General features: G+C 39.5%; 1 protein-coding gene across 2 annotated transcripts in view; it reads right to left on the bottom strand.

The window, feature by feature from the left end:
* Window positions 1-27,839, bottom strand: part of LOC126188040 (laminin subunit gamma-1-like) — a 330,648-nt gene that overhangs the window by 46,431 nt on the left and 256,378 nt on the right. For both annotated transcript variants that reach the window (XR_007537820.1, XM_049929467.1), the window contains exons 17-19: window positions 18,918-19,122; window positions 13,238-13,475; window positions 7,847-8,049 (exon numbers count right to left, since the gene is read on the bottom strand). Coding sequence is in view for 1 of the 2 variants with exons in the window: in XM_049929467.1 (XP_049785424.1) it covers window positions 7,847-8,049; window positions 13,238-13,475; window positions 18,918-19,122 (646 nt within the window). In the remaining variant the exon portion in view is untranslated. The remainder of the gene's footprint in view (window positions 1-7,846; window positions 8,050-13,237; window positions 13,476-18,917; window positions 19,123-27,839) is intronic.

Here is a 27,839-nt window from a genome sequence, read left to right as displayed (position 1 = left end):
AACTTGTGATAGCGCACATTATCAACAACATAGTGGCTCCCATCAGGCCATGACAGTGCTGCCATTCATGTGGCGAGAAAACTGAGTTCAAGCCATATTCAACAGATCACAATCTATCGGAGACAGAAGAAGAAGAGGATGTTATGATGACAGCAACTGTGTGCCACCACATGAGACATCCTTCCGGGTTCTCTGGTGATGACGGCCAAGATCCAAACAAGTGGCTGAAGGTAAATGAGCGTGTAGCCAAATTTAACAAATGGTATGACACCATGTGTTTGGCTAACGTATTTTTCTACTCGGAGGGCACTGTCAAGCAATGGTATGAGAACAACAAGGAGAAGTTCACAAGCTGGGAAGTATTCCAGGTGGAACTGCACAAGTATTTTGGTGACACACAATGACGGAAGTGCAAGGCTAAAGATAAATTAAAGTGCAGGGCACAGCGTGCAGGCGAAACTACAGCATCCTACATTCAAGACATCTTGGAGCTGTGTAAAATAGTGGACCCTAGAATGAATAGGAAGATAAGGTTGCACATCTCATGAAGAGTGTTGCTCAGGACATGTATCAAGCCCTACTCCTGAAGGAGGTTAGACAGCAGACGACTTCATAAAATGGTGCCAGTATATCAAGACAATGCCAATGCGCAAAAAAAGAATTACACGTAAGAAGTTTGAACAGCTTCCAAACGTCATATCGATGTCTGTGATGGAAGAAGCAACTGATTTCACGAGTGTTCTTTGTCAGATAATGACAAAGGAAGTCCAGAAGGCACTTGGATTGCACGGTGAGCAAAAAACTGAGACAGTTCAAGAGGTCATAAGGGAGGAAGTGGAACAGACATTGAACCCAATCTCTCGTCCTTCATTTCCCTTTAAAATGGTGAAAAGGTCAAGACCCAGGTGGAGTTACATTCCTACAATGCCACATGAGGAACCTCTTCGGGTACCAAGGAAGACTGACATCTGGATAACCAACCAGTATGTTTCCACTGTGGACGACTGGGACATGTGGTGCATTATTGTCAAGAAAGGTGGTGGTTATTTGATGATGCCAGTGCCAGAAGACAGCAGATTGATCTTAGCTGACACCAACCACAGGATGATGAAGATGAACAAGAAGATGTGGGTGCAGGATAATGTAGGTCACCATCGTCACAAGCTAGCTGCTGGACAGGATGTTCCCCAACACACTGATCAAGGACTCCATTGCTGCAACCTGGAAAACTAGAGGGTGCGACCTTCCTTGGAGGTGAGGCTGCCGAAGAGAAAAATCCTCTGCCGTTTATCACTACAAAAATGATAGGAAACTGCATCAATATCCTCATGTATGGCTGACCAGCCCAAGCTCTTGTGGACTCTGGAGCATCATATTCAGTCATTTCTGAGAAGTACCATCACCAGTTGCAGAAAACCATATTTGTTGACAACAAAACATCTCTGCTGAAGGTGGCTAATGGTAAATATGTAAAACCTACAGGAAGATGTACCATTTGTGTGTATAAGTGGCCATACACAGCCCTTAGAATTCCTTGTCTTATAAGAATGTAGTCATGACATCATTCTTGGATGGGACTTTTTGAAAGCTTCTCAGGAAATTATAGATTGTAGTCACTTGAAGATTATGCTAGACAAGATGAGATACTGTGGACAGGAAGATGTGCATCCTAGTGTGTGGAGACTATATGTGCTGGATGAAGTGATCATTCCTGCAGTCAGCACTAGAAAGGTAACTGTCATGTGTCATGCCATGCATCAACCCATGGATCTTGTACTGAAATGTAAGAGAAGCATACCACTGAAGAATAACTTGGTCATCCCAGCCTCTGTTGTCTCATTTAAGAACAGATTTGGTGAATTGTGGATAGTTAACTGTCGCTGAGAACTGCAGATCCTTCCAAGGCACATGTGCATAGCAAACACTGAGCTGTTAATTGAAGAACAGCTGAGTGTTATAGAAACCTACCATGCTGAGTTTGTGGGCGAAATTGGCCCTACCACTGCGAGACAAGATCTTCTAGCTTGACTATCACCTGATCTCACTAAGGAACAACAGAAGAAGCTACTTGCCATTCTTCAAGAGTTCTCTGAATGCTTCAATCCATAGGTGGAGAGCAACTAACGGTAAAGCATTGGATTAGCACTGGAGACCATCAACCAATACACCAGAGAGCATACTGTGTGTCAGCAATGGAATGTTGAATAATTCTCAACGAGGTAGAGAAAATGATGAAGAATGACATCATTCAGCCTTCGCAGAGCCCATGATCATCACCAGTGGTACTGGTCAGGAAAAAGGATGGCAGTTGGTGCTTTTGTGTTAGTTACAGGAAGCTTAATAAGATAACTAAAAAGGATGTTTACCCTGTTCCATGAATTGAAAATACACTAGATTGTCTGAAGGGGCTAAGTTTTTCTCAAACATGGACATGTACTCAGGATACTGGCAAATCAAAGTAGATGAGGCTGATCATGAGAAAACTGCATTCATCACCCCTCAGGGCCTGTATGAGTTTAAGGTAATGCCGTTTGGTTTGTGTAATGCCCCAGAATCATTTGAACAGATGATGGATAATCTTCTAAGGCACCTGAAGTGGATGATGTGTCTTTGTATTTCGATGACATTATAGTGTTCTCAGAGACATTTGATGAACATATAAAAAGACTGAGGGCCATTCTTAAGTGTTTCAAACAAGGCAGACTAAACTTAATCCAAGAAAGTGTCTCTTTGGAACAAAAGAAATCAAAATACGTGGACACCTTGTGTCAAACGAAGGTGTGCAGCCAAACCCATAAAAGGTGAGATCTATAACAGAATTTCCTATTCCTAAAAGTATTAGAGATGTGAGAAGCTTCCTCGGATTATGTTCTTATTACTGTTGTTTTATCAAAGAGTTTTGTATCAAATCCAGGCCACTCCAAGAGTTGTTAAAAGCTGATGCTAAATTTATCTGGGGTGGTGCTCAACAAGATTCTTTCAATGTGCTTCGAAAAGCTCTGATGACTGACCCTGTACTTGGTCTGTATGATGAGAAAGCACCTACAGAACTACACACAGATACCAGTGGGTATGGGATCTGTGCTGTTCTGGTGCAAATTTCGGATGGAAAAGAGAAAGTTATATCCCATGTTTCTAGGACACTTACAAAAGCTGAGAGAAACTACTCAGCTACAGAAAGAGATCTGGGCCATGTGCAGATTTTGACAGTATCTCTATGGAAGGCCATTCACAGTTGTTATAGACCATCATTCACTTTGTTGGTTGACAGGTCTTAAGGATCCAACAGGACAACTCACCAGGTGGGCACTACGTCTTCAAGAGTATGACATTATCATAGTGTACAAATGTGGAAGAAAACACCAAGATGCCAACTGTCTCTCAACAAACCCTGTGCAAGACCATCAAGACTTTGATGAAGATAGTGACTGTCTCACTGCACTCCAGGATCTCTCTGCTGAGCAGAAGAAGGACACCAAGATATCTCAAATTATGCTTACCTTAAATTGGTCAGAGTATGTGAAAGGACAATTTAAGGTAGTTAATGGGATTACTTTGCAAGAAAAACTTTGATCCATTTGGAAAGAGGTGGCTACCAGTGATTCCTAAACACAAGCGCATAGATGTTCTACAGAAGTTCAATGACACACCTGAGGAGGCTGGACATTTAGGATTTATTAAGACATACGACAGAATCCGCAAGAGATTTTTCTGGCCAGATTTATTTAGGAGTGTCCGTCTCTATGTGGTGCACTGTTGAGAGTGTCAGAGGAGAAAGGCAGTTCCTCAGAAACCACCTAGTCAACTCATACCAATTCCACCAGCTGAAATGCCTTTCCAACATGTTGGGATTGACCTACTCAGATGATTTCCAACATCTGCTAGTGGCAATAGATGTTTTATTGTTTGCACTGATTATCTGACACACTATGCCATTACAAAAGCCGTGAAAACAGCTGAAGCATCCGAGGTAGCCAAAAGCATCATGGAAGACATTGTATTAAAACATGGTGCCCCAAGGTCGTTAATTACGAATCAAGGGAAAGTTTTCAAATCGAATCTTGTGACAGAGATAAACTGTCGGTGCAACATTACTCATCACATGATGACTGCCTACCATCCACAAACTAACAGGCTTACTGAATGCCTTAATAAGGCCTTGGCCGACATGCTATCAATGTTTGTCAGCAAAAGAAGTTCTAAGAAGATCACCATCAGGGCGAGAATCAATCATCAGGAGTCAGAGTATGCAGGACCAATGACTTGTTGCTGGACTAGGAGGACGTAACACTGTGATGCTGTTCTCTTAAGAAGGGAGCAGTGTTGCAAAAGAATCTGAGTAGCACTGTGGTGTAGTGGTTATGACACTAAACTGTTGCATGGAGGGTCGTCATTTCAAAACTCATCTGGACTGTACAATTTTAATTTCTATATTCAGTTCAAATACATTCTAGGACTATCCACAAATGTCTAGAATCATTGTACTGGAATGTTCTGTAGCTGTATATATACTGTATGTGTTCTGGCTGAAGGCAGTTTGCTCCACACTCTTGTATATGCAAATGCTGAATAAACCTTCATTAAATGAAGTTAGTGTTTGTCATTCATTTAATTACGCCTTCTTCTACATGACAATATTCTGCACTGTGGATCAGTGCATTGTTGTTAATATCTCAGATGGATGTAACAATACTATGAAAAAGGTAGTTGTTACTCATGATGTAGCTGAGATGCTTAATCGCAGATAGGCACACCAAAAAGACTGTCAGAAAATAAGGTTCTGGTCAACACGGGCTTTGTCGGAGCTAGAACATACACACATGAACACTTGCGCTAATGCAACTCACACACACATGACTACAGTCTCTGGCTGCTGAGGCCATACTGCGAGCAGTTGTGCATGATGGGAAATGCAACCAGGTGGTAGGGGTAAGAAGGAGGCTGAGGCTGGAAGGGGGAGGGATAGTAGGGGATGGTAAAGTGCTGCTTGTGTGGGCATACATGTACAAGTTGGAGAGAGGGTAGGGAAGCTAGGTGCAGTTGAGAGGTTAGATGGGGGACAGAAGGGGGGAGGGGTCGTTAGTAGGAAAGAAGAGGTACCCTCTATCCCCTTACCTGTTCCCATCCTCCTTTTCTACAACCCTGCCCCCCCCCCCCCCACCCCCCACCCCACCCATACACCCACCGTCTAACCTCCCGACCGCACCTAGCTGCCCTACCCTCTCTAAACCTCATCTCTGTATGCTCCCACAAGCAGCACTTTATCGTCTCCCTCTCCTATTCTGCTATTCTTCCCCCTCCCCACCCCAGTCTCCTCCTCACCCCTACCACCTGGCGAAGGCCTTGTTGGCCAAAAGCTAATTTTGTGACAGTCTTTTTGGTTGGCCTATCTGTGACTCAGCATCTCTGCTGTATGGCGAGTAGCAACTATCCTTTTTGTAATATTGTTGCTGTTAATATCTGTGATAACTGATAGTAATCCTCTACCATTGACAGTGGGTTGCCCATAGCAGCACTCTGGTGGCTGTGTTTTCCCCTCTGCCAAGACACGCAAGGTATATTTGTGCATTTGCACATGAGAAACTCTGTGCCTGTATGAACTTCAGGACATTATATAACACATGGCTGGCATCCATGACCTGGATGCAATCATATTTGCTGATGTAAAGCGTATTGCACATCCTGCACTCAACTGCCACACTGGCTGCTTATAAATGTGGATATGAGGAAGAAGAGAGGCAAGTATAAAGGAAGAATCACCAGAAACAATAGGGTAGAACAAATAAATAAATAAAATTAGAAACATAAAAAATACAATACTACAAGAAGCACCACAATGAAAGGAAGAACATGGGCTAACAGAGGTCAAGTCTAGAAGGAAAGTAAGGTGAGGTTATTATCAGAGTGAAAGTTCTCAGCCCTGGAGTTCTAGTAGCCACATCCATACTTCCATTGTGAAGTGGATGGCAGAGAGTATTTCCCACTGTACCATTTATCAGGATTTCTTTTCTTTCCATGTACATATGGAGTACGAGAAGGGTGTCCATTGTAATTAGTCTAATGATATTTATATGGCCTCCATGGGAGTGATACTTAGGGAGCTATAATATATTCCTAGATTCCTCACTTAATACCAGTTCTTGAAACTTTGTAAGTAGCCATTTGTGGGATTGTTAACATCTGTCTTCATGTGTCTGCCAGTTCATGTTTTGTTACATTCCCATTATGCTCTCCCATAAGTCAGCAAACCTGTACCATTCGTGCTGCCCACCTTCATATACATTCAGTATTCCCTATTAATCCTATTTGATTAAAAAAGTATCAACACATTGAGCAATATTCTGGAATGGGTTGTACAAATGTTTTGGAGGCAATCACCTTTGTAGACTGCATTTTACCAGTATCCTATGAATGAACTAAGATCAACCACCTGCTTCACCTGTGACTGAATCTACATGGTCATTCTGTTCATATTTGTAGGAGTTGACTGACTACAAAAGGGAATCACTGATTTGTGATCATGCAATACTATGTTTCTTAATAGTGCACAGTTCTGCATTTATGAACTCAAAACATATAACATTACTTTTAATATTGTGTGCCAGGTGGTTGGTATAATAATATATAAAATTTTTTTCAAAGTGAAGTTATCTGCACTCATGGTCCCGCTCATACATAAAGAAAACCAAGATGTGTTGACACACACACACTTGGGGCAGCTTACAATGTGTCAACAAAACTGCTGTAGCTGCTGTCATCTCCAATAAAAAACTTTGGGTTATGTGACCATGTTGTCATGTTGTTACATAGACCACTATATTGTCAGTTTTCAACTATAGTCAAAACATCAGTTTGCATAACAATGTGGCAAAGTGCTCATGTGCCAGAAAATTTTTATTTACAGGGAAACTGTTATGTGACCTGTATAGTATAGCAACAATGTAAAAAGCCTTTAGTTATGGCAATCATTCCTGCCCCTTATGTTCTCTGTCATGGTGGTGATTGTTAGAACTCTATCCTAGTTTTTAGTCACTCATCCATTTTTCTCGTGTATGTACACCTAACTTCTCTCTCTCTCTCTCTCTCTCTCTCTCTCTCTCTCTCTCTGATTCTCTGCATTTATGTTTCTCTATCTTACTCTTTCTCCACATATATTATGTGACCAGAAATCTGACTATAACCTCCTTCTTTATGAGGTCTCTATGTTGCTCAGCACTTTCTTTTATGGTGAATGGTTGTCCTTCCTCGCACTACTGTTTTCAATCCATGCCCCCACCTTCACCCTGTCACCCTGCCCTACTTTTCATTACCTTATTAGCTGTCATTGTTAATAGTCAGTACACCTTGACTACTTCTGCATCAATAAACATTCTTCTTCAGATGAATACCTATTTAAGGAACATAATAAGTAAATGAATGGATGCATGAGAGACAGCTACTGATTTACAGATGAGCAAACTATCACAGAACAGCCGCTTATAAAATAGTGGTTATTGTTGGTAAGATGTCAAACTTGAATCATTTGCCAATGAAGAATACATGTTCATTTGCTTAGTGACAATAATCACTCCTTTTTTTAAGTGTCTGTTCGCTGTTCAGCATAACCCTATGTGGTTAGAGGTTACCTATTGTCCTGTCCTCCGCCTCCTCCCCCCTTAATAACTGCAACAAAAATCTGATAAATTAAACACAGCATTTATTTTTATTTCTCACTTGTATTCAATCTGGTAACTTCTTGTCCATCTGGTGAATCACAGCCATTCTTTCTTATTTATGTTGTTTCTTTTAAGAAACAAGATCTTGTTCTTAACACTAAATGTAGTGTTGCAATGTTATATTTCCATACCTCTGAAATTTTTGTTGAATGTGTGTGCTGAATATCATGGGCCATTTTTAAAGCATAATTAGTCTGCAGTTCAGATTCTTCTATATGATTCTTGATGTTGGTGGTCATCTTCTGTGAATTTAAGATTGTATGCTTTATTTTTGGGATCTTCAGTACTGCAGAATGAGCTAATTTCTTGTGATGTTGCACATTCTTGTCAAAAACTAGGAAGCAAAGAAGTGAATAAGAAGGATGACATTGTCTCTAACAGTTTGTGGACATACTACATAAAGATATAGTTTTTCTTACATTAGTCATATATTCATTATTTTGTTCATTACTGGTTAGTTATTTTCCTGTTCCATAGATTATAATTGTGGCTTTCAATTTAAGTAAAACAAGTCATGATTGTACATGTTCTAAGCAGAAAATATGGCAACAGACTGACCAGTTTTCTTTCCTGTATACAGTGATTTATAAAATGAGTAGTCAAGAAAATATGATTTCAGTTTGTGTGTGAGGTTAATTTTATTATTTGTTAAATTCTTTACATGACTGGGTATGTGGCCATTACTCCACTGATAGAATGTTTATTTCAAAATTAAAAGTTAAAAATCTATAAAGAACATATTCTTTGACTCCTACATTAGTGTTCAATATCATGTTTTAGTATCAAAATACACTGCCTTTCAAAAAAAGTGAAGCATGTAGAAGACATAGTCAGAAGTCATTGAATGAGTGCTATTCATAACGTTCCCTCCATTCAGTTAAAAAAAAAAAGAGCATGTTACAGAATTTGTTTTACAGTAGTGTGAAAGTACACTCAATTTTATTTTTACACATTTTTCCAGCCTCAATGTAGAGGCACTGTTGTAGCATCTGATGAGCTTTGGTCACAGAATTCTGCCACCTGCACCCATATGGGATTAAATTTCTGGCAGCCTGAATAAGTAATGAGTGAGTGTGGTGTATGTTAAAAAATGGTGAAGTCCATGATAAAGAGAAAATTGGTTAACTGAGTATCATAAATGCAGATTTGATTCATTTGGTTGACAAAAGGGTTAGAAAAAACTGCAGTCACTAACTCAGACCTTTTTGTTAATTTGGTTATGCTCTTCTGAACAAAGTGATAACCCAAGTTCTGGGCTGCCAGGAATTTAATGCCAGATGGGTGCCGATGGGCAGATTTCTACAACTGAGGAATTTCAAAGCTCGTCAAACACAACAACAAATGTCTCAATATACCTGGAAACTAGATAGAAAAAGAAATTAGAATGTGAACTTTTATAGTACTGTAAAACAAATTCTGTAACTTCATTCACATTTGTTTAAATAATAAATGGAGGTCACTTCTTGAATAGCCCTCATAATTACATACACATACATAAAAATGATAGGTATGTAAATTATGTGGAATGTTTCCCTCTATTATATAGGTATGTAAATTGATAGAGCTACAATTCTCTATGACAGGTAAAACATAAAACAACTTTTGACCAACTCTGTTGTATGGGAGCGAAAGCTGGGTGGATTCAGGTTACCTTATCGACAAGGTTGAGGTTACAGATATGTAAGTAGCTAGGATGATTGCAGGTACTAGTAAATGGGAACAATGGCAGGAGGGTGTCCACAATGAGGAAATCAAAGAAAAACTGGGAATGAACTCTATAGATGTAGCAGTCAGGGCGAACAGGCTTAGATGGTGGGGTCATGTTACACGCATGGGAGAAGCAAGGTTACCCGAGAGACTCATGGATTCAGCAGTAGAGGGTAGGAGGAGTCGGGGCAGACAGAGGAGAAGGTACCTGGATTCGGTTAAGAATGATTTTGAAGTAATAGGTATAACATCAGAAGAGGCACCAATGTTAGCACTGAATAGGGGATCATGGAGGAACTGTATAAGGGGGGTTATGCTCCAGACTGAACGCTGAAAGGCATAATCAGTCTTAAATGATGATGATGAGGTAAAACAGGCACCAGAGTGCATTCCGGATGTCCATGTTTACTCTTTTTACCAGACCTCTAGTGTATGTAAGGGCATGAATAGTGTCCAACATTAAGTGACCACTGTGAAGGATAGCAGCACCAGACAGAGCTTAAAAAGGGGCTGATAATGGGTCCTGATTTGGCTGTCTGGTCATGTCATGCAGCATCAATATTTGTGGGGCACTTGGATGTCAGGCTGCATCTAAATGTGAGGGCAGGTTCCAGTCAACTCATCAGACCAACACAAGGAAAAATAGCCATATTTTACACCACGCAGATTGTAACCCTTTCACAACTGCACCTGCCATCCAAAAACCAGTAATTTAATCCCTGCAACAGTCTGTATCATCTCCCACCGTTGGTCAGAGACTAACAGTAGCCAGACAAGTGAATTACTGTCTCCTTCATACATTGCTGTTAAAACCATAAAACAAACAATTGTGTTTGGAATGAAGCCATGATCAAAATGCAAGGACTGCTGATGACTGGTGTCAAATTGTGTTCCATGATGAATTGCAATTTTTCACTATTCCAGATGAGCATCGTTCGCAGGGGGAAATTCCTTTCTTCCAATGTTTTGGAGAAGGTGTCTTACTCCAGTGCCAGGGTGTGGGGAGTCACTGGATATGTCTTCAAGTCATGACTGGTAGTGACTGTGGAAACAATGACTGCACAACAGTACATCACAGTCAACCTATACCCTCATGTGTTACCTCTCATGTGACAGTTTGATGTTGCTATTTCTCAACAGGGCTTTGCTTGTCCACAAATGGAACATGTCTCTATGAACTGTCTGTGTGATGTTGCAGTACTTCCATGGCCAGTAAGATCACCAGATCTGTTCCCAACAGAACATTTGAGAGATCAGCTCAGATGTTAACCCATCCCAAGGCCAGTATGTACGATATAACGGACCAGTGACAATAGTTGTCAGTAGCAAGCCTCAGAAGAAGACACAATGGTTTTTTGACACCCTTCCCAACTTAATTAGTGGATGCATCCAGGCCAGAGGGGGTACAGCACCATAATAAAAGTGGGATCATACTGTGAAGTTCTTTGTAAATTTAACTCAATTTTGTAATAACCAACAGCACCTACCCTCTCAACTCATGAAGTTTTATTTCGTTTCCTCCTTCCCTTCACCTTGCTTCACTTTTTTTGTCAGGCAGTATACATTCTTATACAGATATATTTATAAATTGAAAATATTTATTGAAGATTTGCAGCTGTATAATTGCATATTTCACTATAACTAGTTAGACTCAGACCATCATCTCACTGACTGCATGAACAGAAAAAAACATTGAAATTACAAGCTTACCCATATGATGTCCAAAACACTCTCATAGTGTAAATGCTGCAAATGAACCAGACAAAAGGGACTACAGATGCATAAAAATGATGCTGACAGAAAGTGGAAAGCAGAAAAACATGAATGGCTAGAGAAGGGCAAAGCTGTGGGAAAGAGAGATACCACCTACAGAGAAGCAGCTGTATGAAGAGCAAGAGCTGAGACAGCCAGCCAGTAGTAAGCAAAGAACAGATGGCTGAAAGGTGGAATGATACATAAAGGAAAGACACTTTATGACAATATTATGGAATGGGAAGAGGAAGTGAATGAATTTGAGGGGTGTGATGATACTATGAGAACAATTTGACAGAGCACTGAAAGACATAAGCAAAACAAGATACTTGTCACAGATGACTTGAGTTCGAGTCTCGGTCCGGCACACAGTTTTAATCTGCCAGGACGTTTCATATCAGCGCACACTCCGCTGCAGAGTGAAAATCTCATTCTGGAGACATTAATAACAGTCCAATAATAAACCATAAATCTGATCCCACTTGGTATTTGCTTAATATGTTGTTTGTATTGGTTACAAGTTTCCTGGCTCTTAATGTTATTTAATAAATTTATATTTTGTGAACCAACCTATCTTTTAGTTTCACATCTTCTGTTCAGATGATTTATGAGGTTTGCTTTGTGTTACTGATTAATGGTATAATGGAAAGGTGAAGAGTCCCCAACAATTAGCCTTCTCTCCTCATCCCATATGGTAAGTCTCCCCTGACACGGGATTCTGGGTGACTTTTCTAAACTATACCCCTTTCCCCACTATTTCCAAAAGCTTGTAACGATTAAATTCTTTTGTGTGTGTGTTCCCCTACTACTGCTTGGTTAGTAGTTTTTTTTCATCTGTCCATTTATATTATAAACTGAAATCCAGGAATATCTGCAATATGTTTGCCTGTGGAAACCTTAAACTTTTCATGTGACTCAGATTTTTTTCCAGCCACAAATCCCTTTACGTGTACAAATAAGCCGAAGACAGAGGATGAAGAATCTGTTGAACCAAATGCATGTTCCAACAATATGCACTTCAGATTCCCCTTTGCCAAAGCACCTTTATGGGCAGGTGCATTAGTCTTAATGGATGGTGATTCTCTTTTGCAGTCCAGGCCTCTTCTTGTATATTTCTTTTATCTAATTTGCTAGAAGGCTCATGTAGAACTGTGATTTCAGCCTTTTCAAAATATTTAAAAGTAAGAATCCTTTTTGCAACCCAGAAAACTCTGGCTGTTAACTGTTTTGTCAAATGCAGGCAGGTGCAGGCCCACTGCTTTCTACCTACAGCTTTGATTATTGTTCAGTTTCTGGTATCAACTGATGAACCCATCTTTTACCCTCAGTAACAAATTGGTGAACAAAGTTCTACATAACTGTAAGTTATTATCCTCAAAAAAGAATATCATAACTATGACAACAAGATGGCAAGGGGGTGATCTGATCTAACTTCTGCTGATACCTGTAACAACATCAGGGCTATTTGAAAGAGCTAGGACAATATTCATCATATTTGTAAATAGGTTCAAATTAAATCATAAGAAGAGTCAGCCAACATATTACATTTTCCTACAAAAGTCTCATGAAATGGCCATAATGAGAAAATCAGAGAAATTAAAGCTCATATGGTGGTTTACCAAGAATCATTCTTCATTATGCACCATTTATGACTGGAACAGTGAATGGGGAGAAGACAGAGACGTATCAGACATTCTCTCTGCCAAATACTGTAAGACAGCTTGTAAAGGCTATATGTACATATAGAAGAGGAAATCACATGAAAACAGAACATAATGACAGTGGAAAGAAGCTTGTTGCCCACATTTATTCAGACAAAGTAGTATGATGATGATATGCCAAATTATAGGATCATCCATGCATTTCAGAAATGTCATATGATTTTACTGTTGTGCTACACAGTTAGTGCTGTATCCAGGTGTAATCCACATATAAAACTGAGAGTTACTGCTGCTCAGACATAAGAAATAGAGCACTTCTTAAATGATGTCCATTTCAAACCAGAATATAAACTTAATCAGAATGTGCAGTATGGTGTTCTTGACTTACAAAATTTATTTTACCTTGAATATTTTTGTGTGCATCAGCAACTTCTTTGTATGTTGAAGATGCTAGTTCAATAGTACTATCAACATTGGCATTAATTTCCTGTATTTCTTCATATATACTGTTAACCAATGTTTGCTTTCCAGCCACAAGTTTCAGCAAATTATTTGATTTTGAAATATTTTCAGCTGTGCTATTATATAATTCTCTGTTTTCATCCCACATTTCCATAGCAACACTAATGATTGCTGAAGCCTATAAAAATTGAAAATTTATTTATAATAATATGCAATATTTCAATTTACTGACAAAAAGCAGTTACAGACTGCCTCCTTAACAATGCCGACTAGTACAACACAACACTTTATTGAAAGTTTTGGCGAAAATCAGTATAACACTGCAATAGAAAACTGTAAAATATTGGTCTAAGAGTGACACAGAATATGAGATAAATTCAGCAAACATTGAACTTATAAACAGAATGTCTCAATTAATTCCCCTCTGTGATAAGTCATTAACAGATTAGGTTGTCATATTATCATAGTCTCTGAATATGAGAAATTATGTAACAGTGGAATCATCACAAAAATATTTAATTCTTAATGCTTTCATAAATAAATTAGTGCATATGAAAGTAACAGTACCTTTCCTCTACTTCTATGATCTTTTCAACAGCTATGAGCTCTGTAAGGGAGGATCACTGCTCTGACTCTGTTATAATCAAGAGACATATAAATTGCTTTGAACTGAAGTTACTGATGTAGTAAAGCATAAACAGAAAATGGGTAGCAGAGACAGATGAAGAAGCATAGCTGTTCAATTGTTCAGGTTCTCAAACTCCTTTAAATTTACTGCTGGCGGAATTTACGTTTCTGTTAATTGTCACCTCCAGACCATTCTCAACACATTTCTATCTTATGTTCAGGGCACCAATCATTTCTTTTACTGGTGATATAATATCAGTTTATCTTATGTTGATGTCCATCATTATCAGAAAAAGTGGATACATCTCATCACTTCAGCAGGACATGCTTCCTAGAAGGAAACAGTCAGCTGATTTTGACATGGTATGTGTATTTGAACAAACAAAGATCATATCAATACGTTCGACTAAGAAATGTGTGCTCTCACCTTCCACAGCTACCACATACATTTATAAATGTTGCTGATTGAAACTAGTGGCCCATTTCTCTTAAGTGTTTATATATACACATTTTACATATTTCATTCAGTCTGTCTTGTGTACATGTTTTGTACAGCTATAAAACATGCAGCAACACTCAATGCAATAAGTACTAGGGGATAGCTATGGTAAAAGTTTGGCTAACCTTCCACGTTCGTCACTTGTCTTATCATAAGATTCACAAGTCCCCTTCTGCACACCTTATTCACAGATACTGTGCTTAGATAAGATACAAAAAACTACAGAAAGTAGTCTACCTGATTCAGTGCTATATATTAAATGTACATATTCTAATCTTGGAGGACTGCCACTGCCTAAGGCTATTATAGTACCTTTGTTTTTATGAACACTGCCTGTGTCTGTATATGTGCAGATGGATATATATATATAATAGAGGGAAACATTCCACGTGGGAAAAATATATTTAAAAAGAAAGATGATGAGACTTACCAAACAAAAGCGCTGGCAGGTCGATAGACACACAAACAAACACAAACATACACACAAAATCTAGCTTTCGCAACTAACGGTTGCCTCGTCAGGAAAGAGGGAAGGAGAAGGAAAGACAAAAGGATATGGGTTTTAAGGGAGAGGGTAAGGAGTCATTCCAATCCCGGGAGCGGAAAGACTTACCTTAAGGGGAATGTATGTATGGATGGTTATGTGTGTGTGTGCGAGTGTATACCTGTCCTTTTTTCCCCTTAAGGTAAGTCTTTCCGCTCCCGGGATTGGAATGACTCCTTACCCTCTCCCTTAAAACCCATATCCTTTTGTCTTTCCTTCTCCTTCCCTCTTTCCTGACGAGGCAACCGTTAGTTGCGAAAGCTAGATTTTGTGTGTATGTTTGTGTTTGTTTGTGTGTCTATCGACCTGCCAGCGCTTTTGTTTGGTAAGTCTCATCATCTTTCTTTTTAAATATATATATATATATATATATATATATATATATATATATATATATATATATATATGTTGTGGATGGATATGTGTGTGTGTGCGAGTGTATACCCGTCCTTTTTTCCCCCTAAGGTAAGTCTTTCCGCTCCCGGGACTGGAATGACTCCTTACCCTCTCCCTTAAAACCCACATCCTTTCGTCTTTCCCTCTCCTTCCCTCTTTCCTGATGAGGCAACAGTTTGTTGCAAAAGCTTGAATTTTGTGTGTATGTTTGTGTTCGTTTGTGTGCCTGTCGACCTGCCAGCACTTTCATTTGGTAAGTCACATCATCTTTGTTTTTGGATATATTTTTCCTTCGTGGAATGTTTCCTTCTATTATAACTATATATATATTTAAAAAGACAGATGATGAGACTTACCGAACAAAAGCGCTGGCAGGTCGATAGACACACAAACAAACACAAACATACACACAGAATTCTAGCTTTCGCAACCAACGGTTGCCTCGTCAGGACAATTATATATATATATATGTGTGTGTGTGTGTGTGTGTGTGTGTGTGTGTGTGTGTGTGTGTGTGTGTGTGCCTGTCCTTTTTTCCCCCTAAGGTAAGTGTTTCCGCTCCCAGGACTGGAATGACTCCTTACCCTCTCCCTTAAAACCCACATCCTTTCGTCTTTCGCTCTCCTTCCCTCTTTCCTGATGAAGCAACCTTGGGTTGCGAAAGCTTGAAATTTGTATGTGTGTTTGTGTGTTTTTTATTGAGTTTATCTACCAGTGCTTTCTCGTTTGGTAAGTTACAGCATCTTTGTTTTTATATAAATTAAAGACTATGTTATACTGTGCCAGATTCCATACCTTATAAAGCTCCAGACACCCTTTATGACAGTTTTGTTTCACCTTTTAAGCCAATACTTGACAACTTCATGCTACACATCAATATGAAGTCTTCAGCGGTGACCAATTCATTTTGCGTTATGAGAAGACTTGCAAGCTCAACTATGTCATCTTCAGGAACAAGAAATAATGCCTGTTCTAGTCAATGAGATTACACAACTAGTAGTGGTGCAAAAGCCAAATGTATCTTTGTGCATTTGCATGAATTGCAAAGCATCTATAAATGCCTAATCAGAAGTAGACACTACTTTGATTCCCTGCCTAAAAATGTTGATGGACATAATTACCTGAAGGTTAATTCTTCTGATTGAACACACCTATAGTTACCCCTGAACTATGAATCCAAGGCAATGGTGGTAATTAATACACTATTTGACTTATTTTGATACAAGAATTTGCTATTCCAAGTGAGTGTTGCCCTTGCTATTATCAGAAATACCAAGAACAACTAATTCAATGAATACCTCAAAGCACTAACTATCATGATGATACAACTGTCACTAGATCAACAACAGAAAACATTTCGATACACTTAAAGTGCCATTTTGAAGTACTTCAACATAGTGGCTCTAAGTGCAATTAACAAAAGTATATATACTCCAGCATAGCAAGAAATATCTAGGCTTGGAAGTAGACTCAATTGAATGTAGGATTTACATCAGTAGTGTCCTCCAACCAAAAATTCTCCATTTATTGTACCGCATGCACTGAGAGTATTATGTACTAGCAGCTCCTGTTGCTTCTCAACATTACTCCCTAGCTACTGATGACCGGTGCTTGTATAATCAAGAAATAAAAATTGAGTGTCGCCTCCAACATAAAAGTCAACTGTCCCTTTCAACTCCTCTGGTGTGGTAGCAGGTGTTTCAGATTCATCTGAAAATGGCATTTCAATTGTTTTTGTGACTGGTTGAGCTTTCTGGAGTAATGCCTATGCAGACTGAGAAGCTTTTCCTTGTTATGACACTTGAGCTCAATGCATGTGTCACCTACGGATAATTCATACTGCACAGCTGATGAGCAAAGGGCAAGAAGAACTGATGTAGGTGTAAATTTCTCTTTCAGTCCTTGAGTAAATGAAAAATATTTGGACTTATAACATGAATAGAACATATATCCAAACATGCCACCATGAAAAGTCTGAATTACTTCAGCAAAAAGTGGAGGACATTTAAAACAGTGTAGCACTGACAAAAAAAAGTGTCTTAATTGATTTGAATAATATTTTCATGTTGCAGAAGACTGAGAAAAGAGAATGTTGGCACCTTGGGATGAGAACTTTGGAAACAAGCTGGTCAGCCTATATGCATGCTACTTTCGTGAGCATCTATGGAAAGTGGCTGGAGGATCATGAATCCATGGGTAGGTAATACGGTGTAGGACATCCATGCCTCATCAGTGAAAAGGGTGGACAGAGGCTTACCCATTCTTTAAAGTAGTGTAGGTAGCAACCTGTGGCAGATTTGACAACAAAGTGCAAAAATGGTGTAGTGTTCCAGAGAACACCGTTCTCATCACAGGATCGAACATGGGGCTCCCTAGCAGACAACCCCTACATGTTCCTATGCTGACCCCACAACATTGTTATTTACAACTGCAGTGATAAAATCATAAAGAATTAATCATGGATCAATGGAAATGTGTCACCTGATTGGATGAATCACATTTCTTGTTACTCCACATCAGTGGTCATGTCTGGATACATGAGGTGAACGACTTTTCAGAACATGCTATGCACAATGGATGCAAGATTTAGGTGGGGGAGGGGTGGTAGCATTTTTTTAGCGTCATGTGGAGATATTTTAAGGTATTATGATAGCTGTGAACTGTATGACCATTACTGGAGACCATCTGAATCCCTTCACACTTGACGTTTTCCCTGATCATGATGGCATCTTTCAGTAAAATAACTGTCTGTGTCACATGGCCTGGGTTGTGCTATAGAGGCATGTTAGTGAACTCATATTGATGTCTTGGCCACCAAATTTGCCTTATCTGAACTTGATGCAATACATCGAGAATGCTATCGTGCACAAGCACTATGCTCACAATCCACAAGCCCATAATTTACAGGAACTGTGTTACCTGTACATAGACATCTGGGGCCACACGCATCCAGAAATCTACCAAAGAGTTGTCAAATCCAAGCCATGCAAAATAATTGCTGATTTGGATTCCAAAGGTGGACTAACACACTATGATGATTATAATGTTTTGGCAAATCAGTGTATTTCTCCCCCTGTTCTCTCTTTTTCAGTGTAAAATATTTTATTTTTCATTTTTTTCACCTCACTTTACACAGTCTTAATAATTATTTTTGCTTTGGTTCTTGGATTTGCATTTTATCTGATTAGATCACTGGATGTTTAAGGTTATTATTCACAATCTGAACCTTACCTATTACATTCCACTATTGCTCCTGTATACCTTGTATGTCTCTCTTAATACTGAGTTCTCATTTTCTCTTTCCTTTCACACTTCCACTTTTTTTTACTTATCCTCTCTTACGTTACTTTAAAGTGCCATTAAATAAGTCTCAAAAGAGCAAGCTCAAGATTCATCAACTTCTCAATATCACCTTCCTACTTGGTCCTATATCAATTGTTCCAGTTTTGGCATGTATCGAGTGTATAATTTTCTTCTAATTTTTTTTCATCTCTATTATGTTTATATTTCTACAATCACATAAAACTAGAACAATGGGAAGCAAAGTTACTTACATGTGCAACTGTTGTTGTAGCATCTAACTGTATTTTTACCAGATCCATTTCTGGAAAATTAAGACTCGATATCTCAATATGATTATTAAGAGCTGTGCTATATGCATCATTTACTTTATCAACTGAATCATCTGTTACAGCTTTTGTTAATTCCATTTTACTGACTGCTACTTCAGTTTCAGCTTTCAGCTTTTCATTCTCATTGCTGCAAATTTAAAATGAAATGAATTTTATTTATTTAAATTAACATTAATCTGTGAATACAAAAAAAGGTAACTTCATAACAACTATTTGTTATTCCTAATAAAGAGGAAATGATGACATCATGAAAACTAGATTTAAGTAAAATGCCCCTATGCTTGGGAAGTGAACACACAAAGATTTTTATTGTGAACATGATATGATATATCATTATCAGAGTAAAGCAAAATTGCAGAACTAACCTCATGGGCCCATAAATATGATTGCCATTGATTTATATTAGTATTTAATGTTTCCTGTTTGAAGCTGCAGATATTATTAGGTATAAAATAGTCTACACAGGAAAGAATCTCCAGAGAAAAGGTAAAACCAAACAAAGGTAAGAGTTCCAATTACCAAGCAGCTGCATATAAATAGAGGGCTTGGATGAGTCTCAGCAGTGACTGTACCACTCTTTTCTGCAATTTTCAGTATGCATTATTACAACCATAGCAGCAGTTTCTTACTGACTAACTCTTGCATCTCAGACTTCCTTGTAAATCTTAAGACTTTCATCCACAGAAAATACAAGGTTATTAACATATTTTTAACATTATATAACTAATTCTAAGATATGAGGAATATTAGTGTATATGGTACTTATTTGACATTCACTAGCACAAAAGTCTTATTTGGTAATAGCCCTTCTAGCTCAACATTATACACAGTCTTAAACACTGCAGCAAATATTTATTTACAGAAATAAGAAATTCTGATACAAACTATATCTACCTATTGGTCTTGGCATATAGTTTAAATGACGTCTGCTCTCTCTGATCTATAAAGCTAGCATGGTTAGTGTTTTGTCATCATGAGCAATAATGATTCATCATATGAGTGAGATCCATGAAAAAAAAGGTGACTACAAACAGAACTATACTGCTGGTTACTGAAACTGCTACAAAATGAAGATGGCACACAACAAATATGACATTGGCATGATATGTGGAGGACTATAGGAGGAAGCCAGATTGCATCTTTCACTGTCATACGGGCCAGGCAACTACTGCTACAAAATGAAGATGGCACACAACAAATATGACATTGGCATGACATGTGGAGGACTGTAGGAGGAAGCCAGATTGCATCTGTCACTGTCATATGGGCCAGGCAACTAGTGTGATAGCATAGGATGCCATACGTTACACAACAGAGTCACTTCTGGTTTACATAAATGATAATTTGGAAAGCAGCTGCTATATTTCTGATGTGATAAGGTCAGTGGATATCCTCACTCTGCGAGGTCACCAGGACATTACCTTTCAATAAAATAACCCAAGATCACTCATTACCTATTCTGTCTTGACCTACCTTGGTACAGAGGGTGTTTGATTGTTACCATGGCCAGCATGCTTTACAGATCTCTCACCCACTGAAAACATCTGACCATGAGTTGCTGAAAGACTGGCACACCACAACTTGTCAGCCACTAAAACTTCTGAACTGTATCATAGAACTGAAGCAGAAGGGAATGATGTATCCCTATCTATCATCCAACTGCATTTGACCAGTTGTGAGCTACAGTTGACAACCCTGTGTACAAAATTGTACATCTGTATACTCTGAAATATATTTAACCAAGTGTTCTTCCTACTGTGATATGTACACACTAAAATGTTATGTTTTGTTTTCCTTCCTGATGTTGCGGTTTTAATGGTCAGAAGTGTAATACAGGGTTAGGCAGGAACTTTCTAAGAACCTCAAGATAAAGGTGGTAACAGCAGGACAGAGTGAGAAGGAAACTAACTGTTAGTTTTGCTTCTCTTCTTTTTTCTCATTTTCTTTATGTATGGAACTATAAAATGTCCTGCTATGTTAATGGCATGCACTCATCTATATGATAACTGATAAATTCTTCCTGTTTAAAAATACAGGAGAATCAACATCTACATACTATACAAATCACTGTGATTTGTATGACAAGGGGACACTTCCAATTATACAATTATTAGGGCTGCTTCTCATTCCATTCGCATGTGGAGCAATGGAAAAATGATTGTTAGTCTAACCTTGTCTTCGTTTCTCTACACTAATAATATGCACACATTATTTTAGTACATTCACCATATTCACACAGTCCATTATCACTGAATTCTTATTATATTATCCATGATATTGCAGCCAGCCCCAGCCAGGCCATACATCCATCAACATTGCCTACACATCTTGTGGCTTGTCTCGTGGCTGGGATGCAGCGATTTTCCTGTCAAAGGTACCAGTTTCCTGCTACAATGTGCGTGCACCACCTGTGGTGGTACTGTGATCACCAAATTATTTTCTTCATCTGCGATCATACGGCTAGACACATCCGAGCATGCACCATCCATTGGCGTAACTGCTAATGCTGCCTAACAATTTTCTGCTGTTGCAGGATATCCACTGGTTCTTTGGGATCTCTTCCATGCCTTCTGTGTCTCTTAGGCACTTCTGTGCCACATACTCATTGTCAGCCACATCCTCTTGTGGTTCATCCTTTCCTTTTCATGCACTTTGGCACTTCTAGTGCACCCTCCACCCACAGGGTGCACCCTCCTCTTTTTCATTTGAGCCAAAATGGACTCACCATCTCTTTGTAAGGGGGGAGGGGCATTGTAACCAACTCCTAACTGGGTCACTACAGCCACCAACATTATCCCCACATCCTGCAAGTTGTCTAGTGGCTGGACCACATGCATTTCCTCGTCAGAAGTATGATTATTCTGTTACACTAGGTGCACACTACTTATAGAGGCACTGTGATCACTGAATTATTTTCTTTGTCCACAAACATGTGGCTAGACACATCTGCACGTGTGCCATCCATAACAGTGCTGCAATCACAGTCATGTGATAAGGTGTACATCAATCTGCCTTCCCTCATAGGCCATCACCAGACCCCCAGCAGGCAGACAGTTCTCCCACATTGGGCTTTTACACTCATCAGTCAGAGCCTCATCATCCCTATCATCATATCCTTGGAAGCCGCCACTGGTTGAATTGTTGCTCCCATCAATCTTCGATACCTGCCAATGTCACTGCTGGCTCACCAGCCCTACACCTGTGCACCCTGTCAACATACACATATTCCAAGCAGCCATGCTGGTCAAGTGTCACTTCCCTGCTGCTCTTGATACCCTTTCTGGCCTGTCAGCAGTGCCACATCCCAGGCCAGTGGCCGCCAATCCAATGCCTGCTGCTGTCTGCCTCTACCACTGCCAGCTCATCAGGCTTCAGAAGCTGCCGATCTCACTGGTTGTCACTCATGCACCACTTGCTGCAGCATCAAGTGCTCCATGTCTGCTGCCTTTTGCCCAGAGCAACATCACCATTCCCAGTCCATCAGGCTAGTGTATCCTGGTTGGTACTCAGCGGTCAAGCGCTGTCTACCAAAGTTTGATGATGCCTGTCAATATCAGCCAACACGGCTGCTAGCTCATTGGGCTACCAACACAGCCAGTCTCACTGGGCAGCCATCACATTCCTCTCACTGCAATGTCAATTACCAGGCAGTTGCCACACCCTGCCTAGTACCACCAGTTTCCAGCTGAGCTGTACTACAGCCTATGACATGTTCAAATTAGATCCAAAAGGACTTCAGTATAGTAATATCAAATGTTGTATATTGTTAGCTATTGTACAATAAACTCCTGCAAATGTCACTGGGAACTGCTATTAACTTCCTGTGCCCTTGCCATTGTGCAAGGACATACAACATTAAATTCACAATTATCAGTTACTTCCTGTAGAATTAATATCTATATTATCTCAACATACCCTACACCACAATGTACCCTACACCAACACTGAAATTCAAAAGCAATTTAAAGCACCACACCTGTAACAAAAGATGTATCTATCACATCTAGATTTGATTATTTGCATGATAATGGAAAACTCTAGCAAACATGATTTGCATCCTCATGGTGGCACTACTAGCACTGTTCTTATGTACAGCTGTTTGATTCCTTGCAGTTTTACTTTCTAGTTTTCTCTTCTTATTGTTTAAATTTTTATTGAGGTGCAAGGTAAACTGGTATTGGGGTAAACTGGTATTGGGGTAAACTGGTATTGGGGTAAACTGGCATTGGGGTAAACCGGCATTGGGGTAAGCTGGTATTGGGGTAAGCTGGTATTGGGGTAAGCTGGTATTTGGGGTCAGTAGAAGCAACAACATTGGGGCAATGAGGAACATTACTAAGCAGTATACAGATGCCACTGAATGTAGACATCAGCACATGGGGGACAGGGAATACTTGACCCCTGATGGGACATGGTGCAGACTTTTTATTCATTTATTTTGGATCATAAGTTCTTTGTCTGGTTAGATGTGGCCTGCCCTGTGCCATCATCTTCATCACAGAGTAGCACTTATTTTATCACCAAATTCTTACGAATTTCTACCAATGACTGTGACTCTATGAAATTGCATAGTTAGCATTGCTGAACATTAAAGGAAATACACACACACACACACACACACACACACACACACACACACACACATCCATACTCTGATGAAAAAACTTGCAACATCAAGAAGGAGTTATGTGACATAAATGGAAGTTAGTAAGTGTGTTTCTACATCTGAAAGATGAGGTCTATTCAGATTTCATGTCCCATAGTGCTCAGAGCCATTTGAACCAGATTTCATGCCAGTGACATAAGAGCAGTGCTAGTAGTGCCACCATGAGGATGCAAATCATGTTTGCTTCAAATACACATTGTTATGCTCATGACCACGAGTTACCTTTATGGTTAGACATGGTGAGCTGATTTCAGTCAAGATTGTCTTCAAAGTGACAAAGATGCCATTATCAAAGCCTCATTGTGTTTGAATGAGGTAATGGAATAGGGCTATGAGCAGCTGGATGTTCTTTCTGCAGTATTGAAGGAAGACCTGGCAGGAATGTAGCCACTGCACATGATTGTTGGCAGCAGTGATCATGAGAATGTATGGTCTCAAGAAGACCAGACTCTGGATGGTCATATGGCACTACCAAGAGGGAACACCAATGTGTCCAGTGTATGGTTGTGGTGCATCATATTGTGTCTGCAGCAGCAATTCGAGCAGCAGTTGGCACCACAATAACACAATGAACTGTTAGAAGTTTGTTACTTCAAGGACACCTCTGAGCCAGATGCCCTGTAGTGTGCATTCCAGTGACCACAAACTATTACCATTTGCGACTTCAGAGGTGTCAAGTGAGAACTCACTGGAAAGCAGGTTGGAGGTTTGTTGTCTTTTCTGATGAAAGCTGATTGTGTCTTCATGACAGTTTTGCCATGTGTTGGTTAGGAAGAGGCCAGGTAAGCACTACAATCAACCTGTCTGCAGCCCAGACACACTAGACTTGCTACATCTGAAGTTATCATCTGAGGTGTGATTTCATATGACAGCAGGAGCACTCTCGTGGTTATTCCCTGCACCCTGACTGAAAATCTGTAAGTCAGTCTGGCGATTTGACCTGTTATGCTACCATTCATGAACAGGATTCCAGGGTATGTTTTCCAACAGGAAAACACTTGTCCGCATAGTGCTGTTGTAATCCAACATGCTCTACAAAGTTTTGAATGTTGCCTTGGCCTACTCAATCACCAGATCTGTCTCCAATGTGCACATATGGGACAGCATTGGATGACAATTCCAACACCATTCACAAACAGCATTAACAATGCACGGAACTCCATCCCACAACCTGACATCTGGCACCTTAAAGCATAATGCATGCATGTTTGCATGCATCCATTCAACATTCTGGTTGTTATACTGGTTGTTAATGAATCAGCAGTTCACATTTGCAATGGATTATCTCACACTTACATCAAACTGTGATCTTGCCATGTTAATTACTTAAATATGTCACTCAGACAAGTGTATTACCAAAATTTCATTACTCTACATTAACTATGTTTTGGTGTTGTCATTTTTTTCTGTCAGTGTGTGCATGTCTGTGTGTGTGTGTGTGTGTGTGTGTGTGTGTGTGTGTGTGTGTGTGTGTGTACAGAGTGAGTAATAAATGAGTTAAAATATTCGATACAAAGTGTCACACATCGGGCTACAAATAAATTCATTTTCCTCATGTTCCAATGTCACTAAATGACAATGTGATTGAATGTTATAAGATCGAGAAATTTGAATCATGCTTTTGGATATCTTGTTCACCAACATAGGCCTATGGGAAAGATCAGCAATACTGCACAACATGCATGTGTTGTAGGTAGTCGACACCACTGATTATAAGATGAGGCGTGCGGTGTCAATCACTGATCTGTGTGACAATGTGAGCAATGTCAGCACCCACATCTATCTAGTTCCATTTATGCCAGCCAGTATTGTGTATTGTGGTTAGTTGGCACAGGGAACAGAAAGTGAGAAGGAATTGTTTAACTATGTATACATGTTTTATTATTTGGTTTCTGTGTCCTGGATTTACTCTCAACGAACAAGTACAAAAGATCTGAATACAAAATATGATTACTCAGTCATGTTTCAGTTAATCCATACAAATTCAATACAACTTTGCAAATCTAAACTAACATAGAAATACATGAGCAGAAGCTGCAGTGGCGTTTCATAGAAATGACAGACACAGTGCGTGTGGCAAAGTTCGACTCTCCGCAGAAAGGATTGCTGAACACAATCTATCATGTCTGTATCTTTTTGCATAATATCACAGGCATGTTGTACTCTGCATTGAAGGTTGTTGACACCAACAATTCATTCTTCATAAGTCTCAGATTTTAAACAGCTCCACAAAAAAAAATCCAGTGAATTAAGGTCTGGTGATCTAGTTGGCCATACAGCAAGGCCTCCACAACCAATCCATTTGGAAGGAAGGAACTGTCCACACAGCATCGCACTGCACCACTGAAGTGAGCACTGAACAAGAGCTCCATCATACATGTACCACAGGCTCATACAAGAGGCCAAACTAATGTCTTCCAACAATTCTGGTAATGTAACATCCAGGAAATGCAGATAGTGCTCTCCTGTCAACTTTGGTGGTATCACATGTGGTCCTATGAGATGCCAATAGATAATAGTACTTGAGATATTGACAATGAATCATTGTTGATGCCCTTGTACCCCTGCGATGTAAGGATTTTCTTCTGCCCACTCAGGCCAATTGTGTGAATTCACTACACCCTTGTTCATGAAATAGGCTTTGTTGGTGGACAGCATTGTTTGAAAAAAATGCTGGTTGTGGCTATGACACTATAAGATGAATATGCTTAAGTTCAGCATCAGTTAATAGTCTCCCTCACAATGCTTGTACCTAGTCTCCTTCACAATGCTTGTACCTTCTGCATGTGAAAGGGATGGTAATGGTTTCTGTGTAGTATTAGGAAAACTGTAGACGGTGACATTCATAGTGCAGTGGTGAGAGATCTTCGGTTTGTTCTTCAGTCCTCCACAAAAGGCTGTAACAAATACTGTTCAGCACACACACAGTACATCGACAGTTGGCCCCATCCATTAAATCCTGTAGGTGATTCATATGCACCATACTCCTTCAAGCACCTATCCACAGAGTAAAATGTTTGTGTGAATGGAAGGTGTCAGTTAGGAAACCTCTCATGATAAAGTTTTCTTGCAACTTCAGCTGTTCCATCGGCAAACCCACAGGTGAGTCAGATGTTGGCATTTTCCCCATTTGTGAAACTTGCCATGGTAGCAACTCTGTGACATGTTCATTAGCAGTCAGCATGACAAGTATCAACTAGAGTGAACAGCGCCGTGCTGTCGTAAACACATCATGCATGCTGCAGTTTTCCTTCCACCAATGACCGCTCTTTTCATTTCAGGACAAACATTCTATGACATGGGATAGTACACTCTGCCACCACCAGCAATGTGTGGTTCATAAGTTCTGACACAATTTCAGATACAATTCCACTATACTTTCTCGTATCTTTCAAACGTTTGCAGGTACAAATCAGCTCAATGGTGCATCGTGTGATGCACCTGAGTGCACATGTTGTGATGGTTAGGTTTGTCAGTTTCTTGTTAAATGGTTAACCATTTCTTTTGTCTCATGTACACAATACATTGAGTTGAACAAAATTAACAATGGTCTGTCACTTTTTGTGCTTTGCAGCATTCAGTCCTCATAATATTGTTCCTCATTTATGACTCACCCTGTATGTATAAATGGATGTTCCACATCTCCTCCTAAACTAATGGACTGATTTCAACCAAACTTGTACACATACCAGTTCATTTACTGTCTGGAAAGAATCCTTGTGGTGGCAAGAATCATCCACCTATCAAAGAGTTGGGGAAGGAGACAAAAAAGCAGAGTAGCCCATGATGTGTTGATACCCACACTTCTTACCCAGTATTTGAAAATGAGAGCACTTAGAGACTTGCAACAAACTTTACATATAATTTCAAACCTTCTTGAAACTTTTTGTCACTGACAGTCCCCACAATTTGATTAAAGGAAAAAAGTTTGTCACTCACTACATTTTTGCTCTTCATGCAGTAAAACTGCCTTATAAACATGATGTTTTAGTTTATTACTTGTTTGCTACTAATTGTTTTCATGCCAATTTTTGCAGACCATGTCTACATATATCACACATATACCTAGAAAAATATATCATTGTACAACACTTAATTCAGGAGATGACATGTCACAAACACGGAAATGTGTAAGAAATTGCCACATCATGCATGCCATTTTAATTTATTACTTCTTT

The sequence above is a fragment of the Schistocerca cancellata genome, chromosome 5, assembly GCF_023864275.1.
Source record: "Schistocerca cancellata isolate TAMUIC-IGC-003103 chromosome 5, iqSchCanc2.1, whole genome shotgun sequence".
NCBI classification, from domain to species: domain Eukaryota; kingdom Metazoa; phylum Arthropoda; class Insecta; order Orthoptera; family Acrididae; genus Schistocerca; species Schistocerca cancellata.
The sequence above is the reverse complement of the archived record's forward strand: the minus strand, read 5'-3'. Positions and strand labels throughout refer to the sequence as shown.